Below are 19,624 nucleotides of genomic sequence, written 5' to 3'. Positions count from 1 at the left end.
ACGTCAGTCTCTCATAGCAAGATCGGTCTCAGTGACGGTGCAATGGATCGTCGTCAATCATGGGTTGGGTATCTCTTCCCACTCCACACTCGTAGCACATTATTGCGTATTCCGTAGGTACACAAGTAGACCGTTTCTTAGGCAGCCACACCGAAGGCCCCTGGTCGCCACTCCGCTCCGCTGCGAATCGCCAAGGCTCTGCGACACCTCGACCACGCTCAACACGGTACGGAAACATTCTTGACCACGAACATCGCAACGCCGTGCGGCATTATTTCTCCATCACGACAGTACAGAGTACTCCCTGCACACGCTACGACCCCTCCTCTATCTGCCCAGCCAGTTGGGGCGGCTGATCCAAACCCGGGCCCTTGAGCAGTGGGCTCTTTCCCCCCGCGCCGTCATCTAAATTCTGCCCACATTGGACTTTCCAATTCTTGGGCACAAACCCGTCGGCCACGCGCTTGAACGCCTCGAATGTGCATAGACTTTCGTCGTCCGCGTAATGATTTCCTGGTTTGGCGCATGCCGGTATCTTCATCACTTTGTCGTTGTAGCGGACGCGGACGTAGTAGCCTTGTAGCCGCTGTTTCTGGTCTTCAGACAGGGAGGAGTAGGGTTTTCGCGCAATGAGGTCCGCGGGCGAAATTGACGGGGACAGGCTGGACTCTCTGGTCAGCGAGGGCGTGCTCAGTGGATCGGACCGCGAGGTGGCGGTGGACTTGGACGACAGGTCGCGCGACGATGTGAACGTTCCGTTTGAGGGCGTGTCGTCGCCTTGCGACCCGGATCCCGACCCGAACGGCGACCTGAGCCCCAAGAAGGAGGCGAAGAGGCCTGGCTTTTGCGCCGATGATGGTGCAGCCGCGGCTTCGGTCTTGGGTTCCGTGCTCGCGGGTGTGGTCGGACTCAAGAAGTCGGCGTCAGGGGTTGATTGCCGGTCCTGGTTCTGGGGTCCTTTCACCCTGAATAACTCAAACGCAATGTGGCTGGTATAGGGAGGCCATTTTTCGCCGTTGAACGCACCCAGCCCGGTCAACACCCCTGCGAGCGTGGTGTCGTGGCAGCCGCTCAACGCAAATCGGATCCCCGTTTCTCCACCCCTTCCTCGGCCCAGTCGACCGTTCTCGCCTCCAATCTCGTTGATGGAGAGACCAGCGCCCTCGATCTTGGAAGTCATGCGCTCCACGATGTCGCCTATCAGGCTCCCTATGCCTAACATGCGGTATTCCCTGTTCTCGTTGTAGCCGCTGAACCACTCCTCGACGCCGATCCGGTCGATGATCTCCCGGGCTTTGGGGTCGTAGAATTCTTTCGGCAGGCGCGTCTCGGGCCCATGCGCCAGTGTGCTGTTGATTGTGTCCATGATGCCGCTCAGGCGCGGGTGGCTGTCGACCGCGACGCGCTTGTCGCTCGTCTCGGGCATCCATTTCCCGATCAACTTGGTCAGATATGCCATGTCGGAGGTGTCGTTCCAGCGATCGGCGGTTCTTTGCGCAAAGGCCCTGCTCAACTGTGCGAAGCGTCGGCAATTGCCGTCGTTGGGGAACAAAGTCTCGTCCGCGGGCGTGCGGGTGACGATGGTCGGGGAGGGGAATGCCGCGGTGCGCGAGCTGAGCGGATACATGCCCCAGAAGGTCTGCTGAACGGATTCGAGCGCGCGAGGGAGTGGTGTAGCACGTAGGTAGATGAGGTCGGCGTTAGCGATCAGAGAGGGCATAAAGCGCAGTTGCTCGATGTAGAGGTGACGCAGGCGCGAGCCGAGTGTGTACGTGGTTTGACGGCCCTGGTCTGTCAGTTCGCCGAGTTGGCTTATCAGTCCAAGTCAGTCAGTTGCTCGGTCTTCGGTGTCCTCGAAGAGAGTATGGTCTCACCAAACGCCATCAACTTGGCCCTTCGGTCCAGCTGCAATGACAGGGCCATCATCCTCGCCAAACATCTCCAGCCGTCTCCTCCATTGCAGTGAGTTCCACTCCGACATATCTTCCGGCGTCATGGCGACCGAGCGCAGTCGTTGCGCCGCATTGCAGTAGGGCCAGTATGCTGGTAAGCCTGCCTGGACAGGTCTCGTTAGCACATCTCTCCCCTCCTGTCGCTTCCGCCTAGTGTATCGGCGGCACTCACATTGCCAAATCGTGCTGAGACGGGAGCTCTCTCTCCATGGCGGAGCAGGACTTGCACGAGTCGCAGCTCGAGGTCTTTCGGGTAGAGCTTGTTGAGCTCGTCTTGGGAATACGGCGGCCGGAAGTCGATCGACGTCATTTCGAGATACGACGAGTTACTACACCAGGTGTAGCCCGGTCTCTGCAGATATCATAGGGTGCGGGAAAAAGATAGGTATCGAGGGGACTTTAGGAGAGACTCAGGTCAAGCCGCAGTGAGTCAATCGTTTACTCCATCGGGACGAGGCTAAGCAAACATCCAAACGGCGCTGCAGGAAGCGGCCAAGATGCCCGAGATCGGCACTCAAGAGCGTTCAAACAGCAAGCACGTGTTTCTCGATTATGGCTACGAATATCCAACACTCGCTCCAGCTGAGAATCCAAAAGAAATGCCATCAGGGTATCTGTGTCCCGCATCCCCAAGCACGTCACCTGTCTCTATCTCCCAGTAGCTCTTAAATATGCATATCATTCATTCTCCGCCCCACTGCCTGCGTATCGTCGACCGGACTAGAAGGGTGGCTTCCATACATGCCGCCTTGCGGGTGTGACGAACTGCCATTCGTCACTGTCGCCGCGGGAGATGGGCCTCCACCGTGCATTGTGACCTGCTCCGCTGACAACTCCTGTCGATGCATATAACTGGGCGTCGGCTGGTATCCCGCATTGTACGGTCCCGGTCGGTCATGCTCGCTAGGCAACTCGTGCACGTGCGGATTGGCCGAGTGTCCCTGTGCAGGTCGCGGTGATGGTGTATCGGCATTCCGATCCGAGAATAGTGCAGCTGGTCTCTGGGGTGTTCCTGGTCCATAGGCGTCGTCCGCGAAGGGGTTTTCGGCCACACCAAAGTCGCCGCTCGAAGTATAGACATGTGACTGCGGACGGGCGGTAGACCGGGTCGGAAGTGAAGGAGGAGGTGCCGGCGCAGAGAATTGGTTTGAGAAGTTGGCCGCACTCGAGAAATCATAGGGCCCGGCGTTGGGTTGTGGTGGCGCTTGTGTCTCCTGTGCCGGGGCACGGCCTGGGGGAGGTCCTGGCGGGGGCGCGAAATGCTCGTCTTCCTCCCGGCGCAGTGGACTGACGGGTGTCGGAATGGTGTTCTGCCGGCGAGGGGGTGAGGCCGAGTAAGGACCATGATCGGACAGCTGCGGATGAGCTTGACGGTGATCGGCGTACACATTCTGGCCGGGAACGTGCTGTGGCATCGACATGGGATTTTGCTGAGGCTCAGCAGCAGGACTAGGTGTCGTCAGACCCGTCGCCTTCCTAGCGGCTAGAACCGCCCTCTGGTGTTTGGACATGGCAATGTTCAGTTGGTCGTTCGTTTCGATCAGTGTGAGCATCGTATCTGGGTCGGGAGCAGGATCCTGAGCATTCATGTAGCTCTGTATGCTCTTCTGTGCCGCTCTGGCGCGGTCGGCGAACTCCTTGACCAGGTCATTCGCGAGCAGTTCAGCTTGAGGAGTTGACTGCACTGTCTGGACCAGGAGTCGAGCGGTGGTCTTGGCCTCCTCTATCCGGCCGACTAGCTCGTCAGGTGGTGGTAGAGTGTCACGTCGTCGAGGCTGCTGCTGCTGGCGGCCCGCAAAGGCAGCAGGAGGGTGGCCGTGCTATTAATCAAAGACTCAGCATCGGCAATATAACCACTGGCTACTACAACTTACCGTCGGGCGCAAAGCATTACGCTTGCCTTTTTCCTTCTTCCACATCTCCATCAGAGGTCCAAGGCTGTCATTGCCCGGCGCCTTGTCAAACTCCATGTAGTCCAACGTCTCGCGCAGTATCTGCTGTACGCTCGTGTCTTTGCCCTCGCGCAGTAATTCTTTGACCGTCGACACAAATTTTGCGTCGAAGTTCTGGGTGAAGGCGTGGGCAGGATTGTCGGTCAGGATGCGCAACAACATGATGGCATTGTACTGTGCGAAGCCTCGGTGGTAGTGTTCCTTGCTCAAATAACGACGGATGGTCACAGCGGCTTCTTTGGCGGCGGCAGGACTCGACTCTGCGGCGTCGACAATGGCTGGGAGATGGAGATATTCTTCGCCGGCTGCGTCGGAGTTGGGGGCGCCAGATTCACAGAACGATGTCTGTATGACGATTCAGCTGATGATCGACAAGGGTGTCCAGACTGTTCACTCACCACTTCGCGGACGACGACGGCTTCGGGCGAGTCCCCTTGTGGTAGCGAGTGGCTGGGGCTTCCATTGCGATCGGGACCTGCACAGCGCAGGTCAGCCTCAGGAAGCGCAAGTTATTGGTGATCGCGTACTGCCGCTCTTCTTCTTGATATTCCCTAGAAGCTTCTTCATCGCGCCTCTGAGACCTGGCTGCGACGACCTCGGCCGGTTGTGGCGGAGAGGTTCGAGTGGGCAGGTGTGGGAAGGATGAAGGCCAGCGGCGATGGGTGCGGGAATCAGTTATTGCGCTGAATGTGTAGGCTGGACTGGAGCGCGATCCAATCAGTGGATGGAGCCTCAGTGGGCTGGATGCACAAATTGTACAGGGAAACGCAGGCGATGCTGGAGATGCTGGAGATGCGGGAGGGTGGGATGCGAAGATCTGCCCGCACCGGCGCTGAGGCTTCTCCACGCTACGAAACAGTCTCTTCTAAACAATCTCGGGTTTCGAAATGCAGAGCAGTAGGGACACTGATAAAGCACAACGATCGGGGTCGCGAAGGTGATATCGAGGCAAACCCTGGCGCCAGCATCCGAGTTCTTTTACCTCCATGCGCTGTGCGAGGCAAAGATGGCGCGTCCTTGAGTGACGACGAGAGAGATTGTCGGCGGGAGGCCGCGTCTGATCATCACTTGGCTCTCAGCTCTTTGTCAGGCGCCGCCTCCAAGTTCTATTTGCCTGGTGGTAATGACTGGAAGAGATGTTTCCCATCCTCCGAACATCGCCTGCGATCTGGCGCAATTTGCCGCCATCACGCATACCCGAGACCGATTGCGCGGCAGGTTGTTGGTGCAACGAGGCTGTGTCAAAGCTTTATTGTTCGAGCGCCCATCAAGAGATCCACATGACATGGTACGTAAGCAAGTATTTCGTCATCTGCTTCGCCTTGTATCGGAGATTTCGCGTCCTACTTCGCCCGGAGATGATGTTCCTTTGCCTACGTGTTCTGATGGTCGACCAGGCCGGCGCAATCGTCAGAGGACAAGCTCATGCTCGCGTCCATAATCTTTCTTTGCCACACCTGGTGTTCCGTCTATTGTGCAGTATGACCTGGAGATCTTGGTGGAATAGCTGCAGCGTTTCGCCGAGCCTTCCACATTGCGAAGGGGCTCCCTGGTCGAGGCATATCAGGGTCGATTTCTCTGCGATCAGGACCGCTATCAGTAATTGAGAACATCGTCAATATGGCCATCTAGCAGAGGGGGTTTCGAACATGCTCCGACCTGTTCGAATGCATTTGGATCTTGAAAACAGTGACATGAGCATTCGCTCCATGCGACATTTCACCGATCTGTCTGCCCCCAGCACCGGCGGCCACGGTTTTCTCCAGTGTAGTGACTTGCCTGTTGCATCCCATCAATCGGCGTCTAATTTATTTTCTGAGTGGTTCACTCATAACTCGAGCACCCACACCTGTATCTGCGCACCAATGTTCTCGCTCTGCTCGGCTCTGGACAAGCGGCAGGCCGCGCACGCTTGAAGCCACTGCGGCCGGAATAGCCCGCCGTCACCAAGCGTGGCCGTACCCAGCCTGCTGATGGAGGGAACCACCCGGCATGTTCTTCTCATAATTCTCATACATATTGAAGCGGGCTTTTTTGAACACTTCACTCTCACTCTCTCCAGGTTGGTTTTTGCTCGGCCGACTCGGCGTATCGATGATTTCTGTTGTCGACTCATCGGCCTTCATGTCTAAAGTCAGGTCGCCGTCTTGTTGTGAAGGGCGGTGCAATATGCTTTCAAAGACAACTTGTCCCTGATCGCTGGAGAGGTAACCCGCTTCAAACGCCGTGTCGGAGGTGAAGAGGAAGGGACATCTTTGGCAATCACCAGCGGTCGTGCTGTTGGGCCGGGAGGAGTCGGTGCGGCTAACGCATCCAGGCAACCAGGCTCCACAGAAGTTCGTTGATGAAGTTGTATCGATAGGAATCAAGCCCATGATGGGGGGTAAGATGGGTTGACACCATGCATATATCCTTGGATACTTGGAACTCGTGAGGATGGTAAGGACATGAGGTAGGTATGGATGGAAATGTATTTGCCGTATGCCGTGTCTAAAGACAATCACGGCATGGGGATGTGTGGTATCATGTGATCTCCACAGGAAGAGCATCCGAGGAGAAGAGCGCAGGCGTGTTGCCACGATTGTCTGGGTGCAGTTCGGCTCGATGATATCAATCTGGTTGGGATCTTGAGCTGGAGCCTGGGCATCAGATCTGGGTTGTGACCTCGAGTCAGCAGTAGCAGGGGACGTTTGTGCGACTTCAAAGGCATCAATCTGCCTCGTGAACTCTGTGAGCTTGTCCGCCGTGGCTCTGGTGGACTCCAGCCATACAAGAGTTTTTGAACCATCGATCGAGTCTGGGTGGACAATTTGCGCTCGTGGGCGTGCTCCCCTGCTGTTGATGGGCTGGGACCTCACCAGAACCTGCTTCTCTCCATTCGCCAGGACTTGAAGGCTAAGGTGGTCATCAGATTGGCTCGCTCTTCTCCAACTCCAGTAAGTCAAGCCCACGCCTTCTGACTGACGTGAAGAAATGAAGCTGTGGTCCCATTGGAAGGCCGACTGGCCGATATCGAATTGATTCAGAGCATGGCCTTGAGCAGTCACGAAGGACACCTTGACTCCGTAAGCTGGTGAGTCACAGATAGCCAATAGAGGTTGCCCAGTTGGACACCAGGTTACGCTCTGGGCATCGGAGGTATTGCAGTCGAAGGACTTGTAGGACAGCAGACTATTGTCATCCAAATGAAACACCGTCACTTTGTCTTGTGCTTTGTCACGCCGAAGGAGAGCAAAATATCTTGAATCTGGTGCTCGGGCCAGACTCCTGGCGTCAGGAAATTTGACGTGGGGAATCTCGTCGCGTTGAGGGCGAGACAGGCTGAGGATCGCGGCTGACGAGCCTAACTCGAAAATCACCAAAGCGTGGCGATGGTCGAAGACAAACTCAAGAAGACCAACTTTGCCGTTTTGGCTTCCGAGATCGTAGTCGGCTAGAATCTTCGATTTGATACCCTCCTTGTCCTCTGTCGGCATCATTCTCGGATTTCTCAGATCGGTGCTCATGGCAATGACTCGCCTCGTGTCAGAGAGCAGAAGCCAGGAGTTTCCGAGCTCGCATTCTGATGTGGTGCTCGATAGGACATCGAGATCGTCGGCGCCGGTGGTGAACATGACCTCTGGAGACCATCGGAGGACAGTGCACATTCGAATGAACGGGCGGACGCTCTTGATGATTCTGACACCATTGATGAATTTCCGACCCTGGGCGGCCTCAGAGAGGTTGATGAGGTGGATCCGGTCATCTGGAGCAATGACTGCTAAAGACTTGCCATCTGGCGACAGCACAGGCCGCCGGAGAGCTTTGCCATTGCTCTTGATTAGCATGGTGAAGATGAAATGGGATGCGGAATTTTTTCTGGCTGAGGTGGCAGTGCAAGAGAATAGAGTCTGCGCTCTTCACCAGAGCGCAATTGCTGTTGATGGTGCGGAACTCACCATTTCTAACACAATCGTCTTCCATGGCGCCCTGCCGCATGTTTAACACACCTTTCAGAGGATGCCGGTTGCCTGCACAGGAAGTGCTCGCCTGTTCATTGTTGATATTTGCGTTGACCTTTGTTGCACCATCGTCGTTGCTTAAAGGAGCGAGCGCCGTGGCATGATTCATGTCACGCGCGTCGTGCCCCGCGCGCAGTACGCGAGATCACATGACCTTAAACAAGCTTGAGTCAGCTCCGTACCAAGTACGGTGTCCTGACACCCAATTCAATTCTCGATGATCTGATTTTCACTGTCCTCTCTCAAGTACACAGTACCGCTCACATGCAATCTACTTTCGGAGTCATGCTCGAGACAAGTACGACAATCTCACCTTTCGTATAACGGCCGCTATGTGCAAGGCATGTCTCCACGTATGGCCATAGGTCACTCGTTGCGTGAAGGTGATCGTAGGGATATCCTCACTACCGAACCACTCTCATTGCATAACCCTGGCGACGGTTCAGCTTTCTGGTCACGACATGGACACTGTACACAGGACAACCAATTCTTTTTTGGTTCGGCATTCAGAAGTCATATCGTGCGGAAATACCTATTATGCCCGAACAATGATAACGAGTGGCTGTGCTGACAGATATACACAGCAACTCCGCCAGCCTTTGTGATGTCCCTCCTTGAAGGTGATCAAATCCATGGGGTATTTGGTGCACTGCATACCTCTCCTGTCGAGGCCAAAAGCCGGGCTCCGATTCTGGCTGTCTTCACAGGCACTTGGTACAGGACCCAGGCAGTATCTTTCCCAGTGGTCATGTGGTGCCGCTGAGGTCGTTGATTGTTCATTTGGTCAATGAAGGCAGTCGTGGTCAAAGAATCACCGACGCAGCTTGGGGCATTCACATTCGAGAGGCGATACCGCAATTCTCACTGCCATGGGACAACTGCCGCTGCGTGGAATTTACTGCTTTGGCGGACTATGCTTTTCTTTACCTCCACGTACTCGTTCCTGGCATCTTTTGCACATCTAAGCTCTCCAAGACGAACGAACTTTGGCATTGAACAACAAAACAGCACTACCATTTGAGCTTTCTTTTCTCGCACATACGACCTCACCTGTATCCCCCTGTCCTCACCTGCAAGATGGTTTCCTCTGATTTGACGCTTCGGTCTTCTGCTGAGCGCCCGGCCGTCGAAGGTTTACTCCTCTTCTCACAGACAGAAATCGTTTTCGCACAGTCAGTAAGTTCAAAGCAAGGTAGGGACCCAGATGAGACCGATACCGACCAGGACCTGCCAGCGAAGCGCAGGATGAACCCGGCTGCTAGGGCTCTATACACTCTGCAATTCGACACAAGAGTCGATGGAAATGATGTTCTCAGCCCTCCAGGTACAACGATCCCCAACACGGCATCTGGGAAGCCATGGTTCCATGATCTTCTGAAGTGCAAGCCACTGCAGGACTTTGTGAGATTTGGTCTCCGAGCCACGACGCTGGACCGCGAGGCTGATGAGCGTATCACACTGTACCGCCACGACGAGGCGATGCGTAAAGCGACGCAAAAGGTCCTGCCACAGCGCAGCCAACCGCTTCGCCACCCAAGTCACTTCTGCGAACTATGACCCCGCGATTCTCAACTTCCAGACCCGTCAGGTGGATGGGCTCATCCGGACTGCAGCCACGTTTGCCAGGCCCGATGCCTTCATGAAACACAATGGCCAGCACATAAAGGCACTAAACCAATGGCGCAATGACCTCAAGCGTCTGTTTGGGGGATCTCCTAGCGCGGACCCAGCATTCACAGACTTCCCTCCGACTCTGGCAAAATATACGGAAGCAGATGACAGATTTCTGCTCAACCGCTTCGGGAGTAAGATTCCGGACTTCGACGTCCAAGGCAAGGGTCTTGCAAAGCAGGAGATCACAAAGGAGTTGAACGCCTTGTTTGTTGGCCGGTGGCTTCCACAGGCACACTCGCCGTGCGGGCCCAGGAAGGTCGAAAGCATCAGCGAACACATCCACACCACGCTGATCGGAAGAAACACAGGCGATCCGTCATATCAGCTGGTCGCGCAGACGGTCCAACGTATCCAATTGAGGGAGCAGGCGGAGTTCGAAGCCTTCATGAAGGCTCCTCTCGCTTACCGAGTCTGCGATGTCGAGGGCGGTATATCAGCAATTGATATCGGTAGCGAGAGGCGCGGGTGCAACACCAACAACGCAACAGGGCATGGGGTTTGAGAACGAAAGCAACAACCATACAGGCATGGATGTGGACATTGGATCAGATGCAGTCGCCAAAGGTCAAGTCCTCTCGGAGCTCGAGATCCCAGACAGTCAGGGTGAAGATACCGACGCCGACGCCGACGATGAGGTGGAGGACACAGGCGGACATGCGGACGCGGACAAGATGGATTGGGAAGTAGAAGTGAGAGGCCTTCCCCTTCGCTTGCACTCTTCATATTGAGGCTCGAGCGCCTGAGTGAGTACGCAGCAGTGAGCGCGTCTGGCGGTGTATGCAAAATCGACTGCATTGTCTCGTGGTTCGTAAGACCATTCCAGGAAATATTGAGATGCACTCCTCCATAGGTGGGTACGCGTGTGATGGGTTGTACTCGAAGTTCATAGACTCGACGCATTATAGAACACAGACTACAGAACGCAGACTGCAAACTGGAAAGGAAACTACACAAAGCAGGAGAGGACTCGGTTTCACAGCTCCGCGGACCCGACAAGGCATCAATTCCTCGGGCTCTTACTCGCGCTGCTACTCACGCCCCGCACCTCGTGAAGGTGCCTCTCCGGAGCGTCCTCCTCTTTCCAAGGCCCCCTGTGACCGAAGGGTAGCCCGTGCTACAGTATCGGCGGCTGTAGGACAGTCACGCCACACTCTATTTCTGATAAATGTCGCTGGTTTAATGCTTTTCGAGCAATTCGTGGACAAGTGGATATCCACGCTGTTCCTTTCGTTGTCCCTAGCTGGTCCGAAGACAAATTAGCGGTTCATCCACCCATCGGTCATATTCAGCTTTGTTTTTGCTGTCGTCGTTGCTGTCGTCGTTGCTGTCGTCGTTGCTGTCGTCGTTGGTTTGGAAGGACATGGCAGTATCTTGATGTCCATTGAGAAGGATGAATAGAGACCAGTCCGGTCCTATCCCCAACGCTGATCCAATTATATCGCGTTCTGCAGAGGACGTCAGTGATAACGTGCATTGGAGCTTGGGGTGCGAGTCTTGTTAATTGATGGATAAATACCTGATTGTTGTCGCCGTTGTGATATACTTATTTCCCAAGAAAGTTGTCGTTGGATATAGTACCGTACTCAGAGCATCCTCCAACTATGATGATGAATGAGATGTAATTTGAGGGCCCGAGGTACGCTGGTGCATCTCGCGGGAGTGACAAACCCCGAGGATGGCTGCAGAGGTTGAAATTGAGGCGGTCCCCATCGCTGCGGACACAGTGGGACGTTCTCCCGCCAAGCAGGTGATGGTGATGGTGCTGTTGAAGGTGTTGGACGCGTCGATGGCCCTGGAAGTGGTTCCAATGGTAATGAGGGATGAAAGGCCGACAGGATGGCTTGGAGTATGCTGATTCCGGGATTCCAGAATGCCAATGCCATTCTGAACTGTGTTGCCGAGTGTTCTATGAGATGTGGTGGATATGATGTCGCTGAATATGGTGAGGAGTGCTGCGGCTGCTGTGCTGGTAAGTGCGTTGTATGAGGGAAGAATTAAGCGCAAAACGGATGGCGGAAGGCGCTGACCTCCGCATGATCAGAATATTTCTCACCTTAATGCTTTAGATCTGGTTATCGACCGCTTTGGTTCAATTAGAGGCAGCCTCTGTCGATTGGTCCGGCGCGAGTCGAACCCATGGTTCGTGATTCTCGATTGAGCATAGATGGCGCCGATCCCATCAGACATTGGCTGGAGCCGTTACACTTTTGAGTCTCTTGTGACTTGTCTGTGTCCGTGCCCCGTCCCCACAGCTCCCTGGCTGAATTGCTGTACCATTGGCAAGAGTGGACTTTCGGAAACAGGGATCTGCATCTGAGGATGTCCGCCGAGCATGATTTGCTCGACTGATGAAGGTTTTGCAAGAACAATGGACGGAGCCCTATGGTGGGGTCGTGTTCGACGACCACCCGGTGTCGTTGCAAGCCTTGTGACCTACGCTTGTGGCGAAGATAGTTTGTCGGCAAGGGCATTCCGTGGTAGCTTTGGTTGTCCCAATGCCATTCTTCGACTTGGAAGGCTTTCTACTGGTGGCCGTGCGGAAGGGTGGGGGAGTCAGTTGTGCAATCGCGGTCCTGACTTGCGCAGTCAGGGGGTTGACCAGCGGTCCGGCCATCATACTGACTGCTCGAGCCGTCGTCAGCACTCAATCTTGCTCAGTGTTTAGCGGCGTCGAGTCGAGATCGATATCCATCCGAAGTCATATCTAAGTAAATTCAGCAAGATTTGAACGCGCCCGAAGGAGGACATACCAGAGCCAGGCATTAGCACTCCGCCGCTGGCCCAGCAAGTAGGCCATGGCACCGTCTCATTTCTCGATGCATCATGCGTGTCTGCAAACGCTGGAAAGTCCTGGCGCGGGACTGTGACCCACGTGTAGTGAGAGAAATACTGATGAGGGCGTATACCTCCTTATCCCCATATCACAGCGCGAGCAGCCAGGGCAGCGCAGCTGCCACCAAGGTCTGGCAGTATTCTGGCTTCCTCCCCGAGCATCGCCCAACCGCAATCCACCGGTGTTTTAACTGCACATGTTTTTTCGATTCACAAATTCAGTCACAATATCCTCCCGGGCGCAGGTCAAACTAGCACCGGGCTAGAAGGCGCGTTCGAGACGAATTGTGTGACACAATCCCAATCCCTCTGTTCGACTCCCGCTGTGGCTCGAAATCCGATCCTCCTCGACTTCCTCCCAACGATACGAGAGACAAGTGGTGGGATAAAACAAACAGGCACAGAAATAACATAATGGTTGCATACTTGACAAGTCAAATCGGCGACTTCATCGAACAGATGACCGCGAGATGGGAGTAGATCGGTTGGCTTGCCACCACTGGATATAGCCCAATCAATGAACAATAACGAGACCACAACTTCTACCTTCGAAGTGGAAGTTGTGATGGAGTTATTGTTTTGGGTTTTGAGTTTTTCTACTCTCTTTTTTTCTCATTTTTCCTTTTTTATGTTGTAGCCTTGTCGCTTTGACTGCGCGCGCGAAAGTTGTGTAGTGGACTGTGCTCGACGGGAGAAGTAGGGGCCAAACCACAATCCTGAATGCCGATAGTATAGTGCCTGAATTGGAGCTCTCTCGACCTACAATCGGCACGAGAGAGCGTCTATCTTTCGCAGCGGCCATAGGCAGCTATAGCTAGAAGTGGTTCGATTAGTGGGATAGACGAGAAATTCGTACCTGCAAGCAAGTCCCGCAACGGAGAGATCCAGAACATTCGGGCGTTGCGAAGGCGTCCGTCATGACTGCCTTCTCCTTCTCGAGACAATGCGCGAGGACAAGGTTCGTCAAGCGAGTGGATATTCGCTCGAGTGGATGTCTGTCTGTCTGTGCGCAAGCTTCGTCAAGCGAGTGAATGTTCGCTCGCGTGGATGTCTGTCTGTCCGTGCGCAAGCTACGTCCAAGCTCATGGCGGAAGCATCCCACAACGGCAGGGACCAGTCCTCCCGAGGTTCGGTAGTCAAATCGCTGTACGTGGTGAACGAAGAAGATAGATCCTAAGTGGATAAATTGTTGCGCAGGGCTTTGCGGAGAGGAAGTAAGGTTGCCCTCGATGCTTTAGGAGGACTGTTGATTTCACATGTGTGAGGAGGGCACGAAGTAAACGAGGTTTCAATTGCAGTCTGGGTGGCCAGTGGTGGGTCCAAGCCCTCCTCGTATCTCGTACCCGTGCTCGGATCTCTGGCCATCGTCTACAGCGTACTCGTAGCCCCGTACTCGTATCTCGTACAGGGGTTTGTTAGGTGGGGGCACGTGCACATTGAAAAAGGCGACAAGCACCGGAAAAACATTGTTCCAGCGGTTGCCAAGTCGGGGACGAACAACAGGGATGTGAGCCTTGTCCGTGGAAGGAAGAGGATCACGCGAGGTGTCAGCCGTACGGACAATCCTATCCACTCTATTTACAGATTCAAGATCGGCGGGACCGGTGCCCGTGGAAGGAGTGATGGAGTGTCTAACGTTTGCCGGTTGTCTTGAATTTGATCCTCTTTTTTCTCCCTCTTCAGTATCTAGAATATGTACTGCCTAGAGTGGTGTACCCGAAGGTTCAAATCAAAAGCCACCCCATTAACTAGGCATCAGAAAGTTCATGTATGCCGATATGGTTCCCTAACGCCACAAAAAAAGACCATAGGAAGATTTTCTTCCCCAAAAAAAGTACTCATGATTAGTTTACTTCCAGAACCAGTAGACAGCAGAGTATTCCACGCTGAATTCCGCACCCATGTCCGCGCAGGTCTCGGGTGGCTGTCCGCCTGCCGTGTCCAATCGGTAGACAGCCTGGGTTTCACCCGTGGTGGTTGATCGAGTGGTAAGGTAAAGCCAATCGACAGCACCGTCGCCGACGCCGCCGGGACCTGCAAGGGCGGTTGCTGGTGCGTCGGAAGAGTTGCCCCTCTGTGTGAAGACCGTGCCTAGGTCGGGACCACCCTCGACATCGAACGCGAAGACCGGCGTGGTGGTGTTGGAGAAGAAGTGGTGCGCCGACAGCTCGAGATCTGATGGCTCCAAGACTAAAGCTGGTTCGGCGGGAAGAGGATTTTCCAGCGCAAGGTTGGTGATGGGCGTGAGTAGATCTGGGTAGTCGGCGGCGATACATGAGACGTTGTAGAATTTGGCAACGGCACCGGCGGCGGCGGGCGTTGCTGTGGCGTTGTCGCAGGTATAGTTCTATCATGCCTGTCAGTGACTGAAGGTTCTCAACCCCGGGATATGGGGGCCTTACCTGCACACCCCTGCCGAGGGCGACATGTTCAAGCACCAACCCGGGAGGGAACGGGAGTGGTGTCGGGGCAACTGGCATGACAGCTTTCGAGAGATCGCATGTCGCCGATGCTCGTCCTTCGGTCTTAGCTTCTTGGATGTATTTGAAAACGACATCGAAATAGCCAGCTAATGCAGGCGTCCAACTGGTTGGGGTAGGTGCAGCCATCAGAGTGGTGGCCATTGAGGCGAGTAGTATCGAGTACTTCATCGTGGCGAGGAAGCGATATCGACTTGGTGAGATTTACTTTGGTCAAAAGAAGGGATTGCCGGGCCTTCAACTACTTTGGACTGCAAAGGAGCGATGCGAAGTGATTGTGAGTTGAGCTGAAGAGCGGCTGCTGAGAGAACGTCTGTATTTGATGATGCACCGGGTTCCGTGACCATGGTCGCGACCAGCCGCCGACATTTATATCACTTGTAAAATGGCCTGCCATGCTGACCCGGGATAGGATCGCAGGGAATGTGGAACATGCGCATATGCAAGCAGGCGATGTTGCTAAGTCAGGCCATAGCCCGGTAATTGGCTCGCCAGTTTTGGTGGAGGCTCTTAATCGCATAATGGCTGCACGAGGCGGCAAGGGAGATTTCCCGGCTGCGTGTCTATCGACGGGGGGTCGGACATGGGGGGGCATGGGTAAATTTAGAAGAGCCATGGGCCATTATTGGCGCGCGTGGAAGAAGCTTTGCCTGGGGAATTTGGCGCCTATGACGATTCCGGCTAGGCTGCGCGTAAGAGCCTGAAGAGCCTGGGAGAGCGACAGAACGCCTGGAGCACCCCCGCTACGGCTAGACCAAAATAACCGTCGTCCAGGCACAATCCTTACCTAGGTACCCAAGACATTGTCTCTATGAAAAGAGCCGGAAGAGTACCTACCCGGTACCCAGGATGCAGTTATTTACAGAGTGCCCGACTATTACTGTTATTGTTAGGGTCATTTGATGTGATCGAGGATGTGCATTCTTGAAAATAGTGTTTTTCGGGAACGATTGCGCTGGTGTCCCAGGTGTTACAGTTGTCGACACTGTTCCTGAGAAGCAGGTTTCGACCCGCTCGTGTTGCTCGCCTGATGGCTGCTGTTGGCCTGGACGCCAGCGCTCGTTCTTCCTATCGGCTTCGATCAGGCCTCTTGCGGAAGTTGGCTGGCTGTCTTACTGCCGCCCGGAAGCCACAAGTCAGCCAGTTAGGACCGTTAGCATGTCACTGCCGACCCACTTGACTCATGACGTGCAGCTGCATACAGCGACGGACTCATTCTGAGTTGTCCAGGGTCCCCATTCCCCAGCTCGTTCTCGGCGCCATCGTCTGCAGTCGAGCCAAGATGCTCCCGTTTCAGTCAAAGCCGACCTGGTGGTCGTTTCATGATTTTCAGAAGCTCATGTCCAATCAACCCAAGTCGGCGGCTATCTGAATGCCCACTCAGGTCCAGATCGCTTGAAGATGGAAACGTTCGATCTCGAAGGGCGCGTAAGGCGCGTACGGACACGAATTCGAAGCTTGGCCCAGCGCGTCGCTGACTGTGCCGAGGAGCACGTCGTCTCACTATACACCGAGTGCCACGGGAGCAACTTTTTGGTGTTGGCCACCATGGATCTGAATCTGAGAGCACTACGGACTCCTAAGTATGATGAGGAGCGAGCGATTGCCTAGTGAGGGCGTGGGACACGCAAGGTCCGCCTTAAGCTTGCCCCTGATAGGGTGCTGGGGCACCGAGCCACCCAGGATGCCGTAGGAGTACATCCTGCCCGAGTGCGGCTGCACGGAGTGAGCAGCCGACTGTCGTTGCCAGCCACACCGTGTAGAACGGGACCATGACGTGCTGCTACAGTCCAACATACACCAGTGGACCTACGGATTATGGTTAGTCGGGCAAGAACAATATTTGAGGCATGTTCTAGAACAAAGTCCGTCGGGAGGATTGATTATGGATCCAAGCGGCCAAATCTGGCTGCGCATGTCCCTGGACTACAACGGTCATGAGCAACCACCACTTTCGGCGGCCTCGAATTAGAACACTCAAGCAGACGGTGTTCCGCCACGAGGGTTCAGACCTCAGTGTGAATCCCTAGATGCTATATACGACGCGGCTTTGTCATCAGATGACGCTAATGTCTGTGCGGCGCTGCTGTGCGAAAGAGTAATCGTAGTATATATGGAGGTCTTCCTTCCTACACTCCGGCTTGGAACGAGAAGTTGGCCACGTGTTCAAAATCCGCGTGGATACCTGGTGCAACTGGAAGAGGAAGTATCAACGCGCTGAGTACCTTCGGACGCGGTCGTTGATGCGTTCGCCCTGCCGGGTTCCGAAGCCTGACTATGGCGCATACTATCCAAATCCTTCCTGCTTCCAATCTCCGGCCAGAGGATCAGAAACAGAGCCGGACCGAAGCCCTGCAACACCTGCTGCGGCCGCCGCTTCGCCCAAGTGGACAGCACTTCGATCGATGTCCGCGGTGCCCATCCAGTAGAGCATGACAAACACCAACATGTGCAGTGCAAGGCAGTACCCGGCAAAGAGGTTGCGCGAAAGCCTGGTGGCAAGAACCATCCTCGTCACCGAGAAGATGATCCTCTCGGGAAAACTCATGCGCTTGTAAGCACGCGCAGCTTCTCGGCCGCGGAAGGCGGCAAAGGGTGAAATGTTGGCTTCATACTGCGACTTCCACCGATTCGTCGTAGTAGTATCGTCAGCATACGCTGCAGTATTTGGAGGCGCCCCAGAATAGGATGAAGAGGAAGTGGCTGGGGCGCGATTGTAGGCGGAGATGTAGCGAGTCTTTTCGTAGAGGCTCAGGTTATCCTTTTGCAAGGACGCAATCTCTTGCCGTAGCGACGTGACTGTCGCATAAGTCTTGGAGAGCTCTTCCTCCAGTTGCTGGTTTTTCTGCTTGAAGCGATCCCTTTGGCCTTGGATCATGGGGAGTATGCCTGAGCCGCCTCCCACCCCTTCTCCTCGAAGCGAGTCAAGAGTGTTGGTCCGCCGTTGTGTGTCGTAGCCGGAGATGATCGAGGATGTAGGTGATGCCCTTCCTCGCCGTAATGAGCCAGCCGGATGTCGAGAGATATAAGTCCCGGCAACTGACATACCAGACGAGGGAAGAACACTCTCAGCCTCTTCTTGCACCCGCATCAAATCATTCTCCAGCGTCGACGACAGTTTTTGAGATTTCTCAAGCTCGGCATTGGTGCGTGACAACTCCTCTTGCAGGTCTTCCAGCTGACGTTGCAGATCTTGGTGGGACACTCGTAGCAAGGTAAGGTCGTCGCTCAACTTTTTGTTTTTGGCGAGCAAAAGTTGTTCCAACGAGTGTTGAGTAGCATGCTCCGCCGACCCGTTTGCAGGAGTCTCGTCGCCATCCTCCTCGACGCCCATGGATAGTTCTATTGATCGAAGAGTGTCAAGCTCCCGCTTCAGGTCTTCGTAGTCAGACCATTTGCTCACTCTAGCACGCAAGTCGTCATTGTCTGCTGCCAATTGAGAGCGTTGTCTATCCGCTTGACGTAGTTTATTGTCCCAATCTCGTTTTTCTGCTTGCCTCTCAAACCTTGCTGCCTCGATTTTCCGAAGTAGTGATGAGTTCTCTGATTGGAGGCGAAGGAAGGCAGGATCATCTTCAATACCGTGATTTCGAGACGACTGGGAAGTGGCGTGAGCGAGGTCGACTCTCAGTTGCTCATTCCTCGCCTCCATGTCAGCAAGGCGAGCACTTGTCTTCTCAAGTTCGGAGGTCATCATTTCCAACTCGGCTGCCGCGGCTTTGGAAGAGGCAGCTTCGCCAGATCCATCTTGAAGTCTCTGCGATACTTCGTAGCTAGCTTTCAGCTCTTTAAGCAACCTGTCTTGATTCTCAATCTTCTCCTCCAGGGACCGTTCTTTCGCCGTCCAGTTGCTCTGCTTTTCCTCCAACACCTTCTCCCATCTTTCTTCCACCTCCTGCACCTGGCTTCCTCTTCCGGCCTCAGCATCTTTTCTTGCCTTGCTCTCGTCTTGGAGTCTTTGTTCCGTCTCCTCTAGCTGGGCAGTCAACTTGTTCACTCTGGCCAACAGCTGCTCGTTCTCCGTGGTAAGCTTAGGCACGGTATCTTCGGACGCAACGAGAGAGTCGACAGACGCTTCGAGGAGAGGGAACGGATCTGGAGCTTCAGAGAGAGGCTGGTATAGCTGAAGAAAGGCGGCCGACGAGGTCTTGCCATGGCCGGTAATCAGATCAATGAATGTCTGATACGCTGCAGATAGTCAGGATACCGAGTACGAGCGCAACATGTGTGGGACGTACATTTCAAGAGCGACTTGTACTCTGTCAATTTGGCCGCATCCTCCAGCTTTCGGAACTCTTTCGTTTTTTGAGCTAGTTCTTTCCTCTCGAGCAATGCCTCCTTCTGCTGCGCAACCAATTCTGAGGCCGTTGCATCTAACTGCGGCATTAACGACGAAAGATCGATGTCTGGGAGAAGTCAGCGACAGCAGATACATGACACCACCAAAGATCCTACTCCGCCATGCGGCTATCGCCTTCTGGAACTTGTTCTCTGTCGAACCCATAGCACCCTCCCCACCGGTCTCTCGTTGAATTCCATCATTCTCCGCGGTCGAGGCAGGGGCCTCCGAAACGGCCAGCCCGTCCATACGGCAGGAGACCGATCCCTAATGACTTGACTCCGGGCGACTTTCGGCGTCCATTAGTATTTCGGAAGCTGTGTATTTTCTAGCCGATCCAGTCGCAAACGCGTCAACCTGCAGTCGACGGCAAGAAGACGTGGCCTCCGTTAGG

General features: G+C 54.6%; 6 protein-coding genes across 6 annotated transcripts; 1 reads left to right on the top strand and 5 right to left on the bottom strand.

Moving 5' to 3' along the window:
* Positions 1 to 313: 313 nt before the first annotated feature.
* Positions 314 to 2,262, bottom strand: G647_08869 (uncharacterized protein; the record flags this gene model as incomplete). The annotated part of the gene is made up of 3 exons (XM_008733175.1): positions 314 to 1,811; positions 1,875 to 2,056; positions 2,125 to 2,262. The coding sequence occupies 3 exons, from the start codon at positions 2,260 to 2,262 to the stop codon at positions 314 to 316; spliced, it is 1,818 nt and encodes a 605-aa protein (XP_008731397.1).
* A 355-nt stretch (positions 2,263 to 2,617) lies between these two features.
* G647_08868 (uncharacterized protein) lies at positions 2,618 to 4,471 on the bottom strand (the record flags this gene model as incomplete). Its single annotated transcript, XM_008733174.1, has 4 exons — positions 2,618 to 3,772; positions 3,827 to 4,249; positions 4,303 to 4,379; positions 4,432 to 4,471. 4 exons carry the CDS (start codon positions 4,469 to 4,471, stop codon positions 2,618 to 2,620), a joined length of 1,695 nt encoding a protein of 564 aa, XP_008731396.1.
* A 1,376-nt stretch (positions 4,472 to 5,847) lies between these two features.
* Positions 5,848 to 7,731, bottom strand: G647_08867 (uncharacterized protein; the record flags this gene model as incomplete). The annotated part of the gene is made up of 1 exon (XM_008733173.1): positions 5,848 to 7,731. One exon carries the CDS (start codon positions 7,729 to 7,731, stop codon positions 5,848 to 5,850), a length of 1,884 nt encoding a protein of 627 aa, XP_008731395.1.
* A 2,375-nt stretch (positions 7,732 to 10,106) lies between these two features.
* Positions 10,107 to 10,307, top strand: G647_08866 (uncharacterized protein; the record flags this gene model as incomplete). Its single annotated transcript, XM_008733172.1, has 1 exon — positions 10,107 to 10,307. The coding sequence occupies one exon, from the start codon at positions 10,107 to 10,109 to the stop codon at positions 10,305 to 10,307; it is 201 nt and encodes a 66-aa protein (XP_008731394.1).
* Positions 10,308 to 14,260: 3,953 nt separating this feature from the next.
* Positions 14,261 to 15,062, bottom strand: G647_08865 (uncharacterized protein; the record flags this gene model as incomplete). The annotated part of the gene is made up of 2 exons (XM_008733171.1): positions 14,261 to 14,758; positions 14,814 to 15,062. The coding sequence occupies 2 exons, from the start codon at positions 15,060 to 15,062 to the stop codon at positions 14,261 to 14,263; spliced, it is 747 nt and encodes a 248-aa protein (XP_008731393.1).
* A 2,116-nt stretch (positions 15,063 to 17,178) lies between these two features.
* G647_08864 (uncharacterized protein) lies at positions 17,179 to 19,479 on the bottom strand (the record flags this gene model as incomplete). Its single annotated transcript, XM_008733170.1, has 3 exons — positions 17,179 to 19,079; positions 19,130 to 19,297; positions 19,347 to 19,479. The coding sequence occupies 3 exons, from the start codon at positions 19,477 to 19,479 to the stop codon at positions 17,179 to 17,181; spliced, it is 2,202 nt and encodes a 733-aa protein (XP_008731392.1).
* Between the last annotated feature and the right edge of the window lie 145 nt (positions 19,480 to 19,624).

The sequence above is a fragment of the Cladophialophora carrionii genome (genome assembly GCF_000365165.1).
Source record: "Cladophialophora carrionii CBS 160.54 unplaced genomic scaffold supercont1.8, whole genome shotgun sequence".
In the NCBI taxonomy this organism is placed as follows: Eukaryota; Fungi; Ascomycota; class Eurotiomycetes; order Chaetothyriales; family Herpotrichiellaceae; genus Cladophialophora; species Cladophialophora carrionii.
Note: the sequence above shows the minus strand (reverse complement) of the source record. Positions and strands in the feature narration are given on the sequence as shown.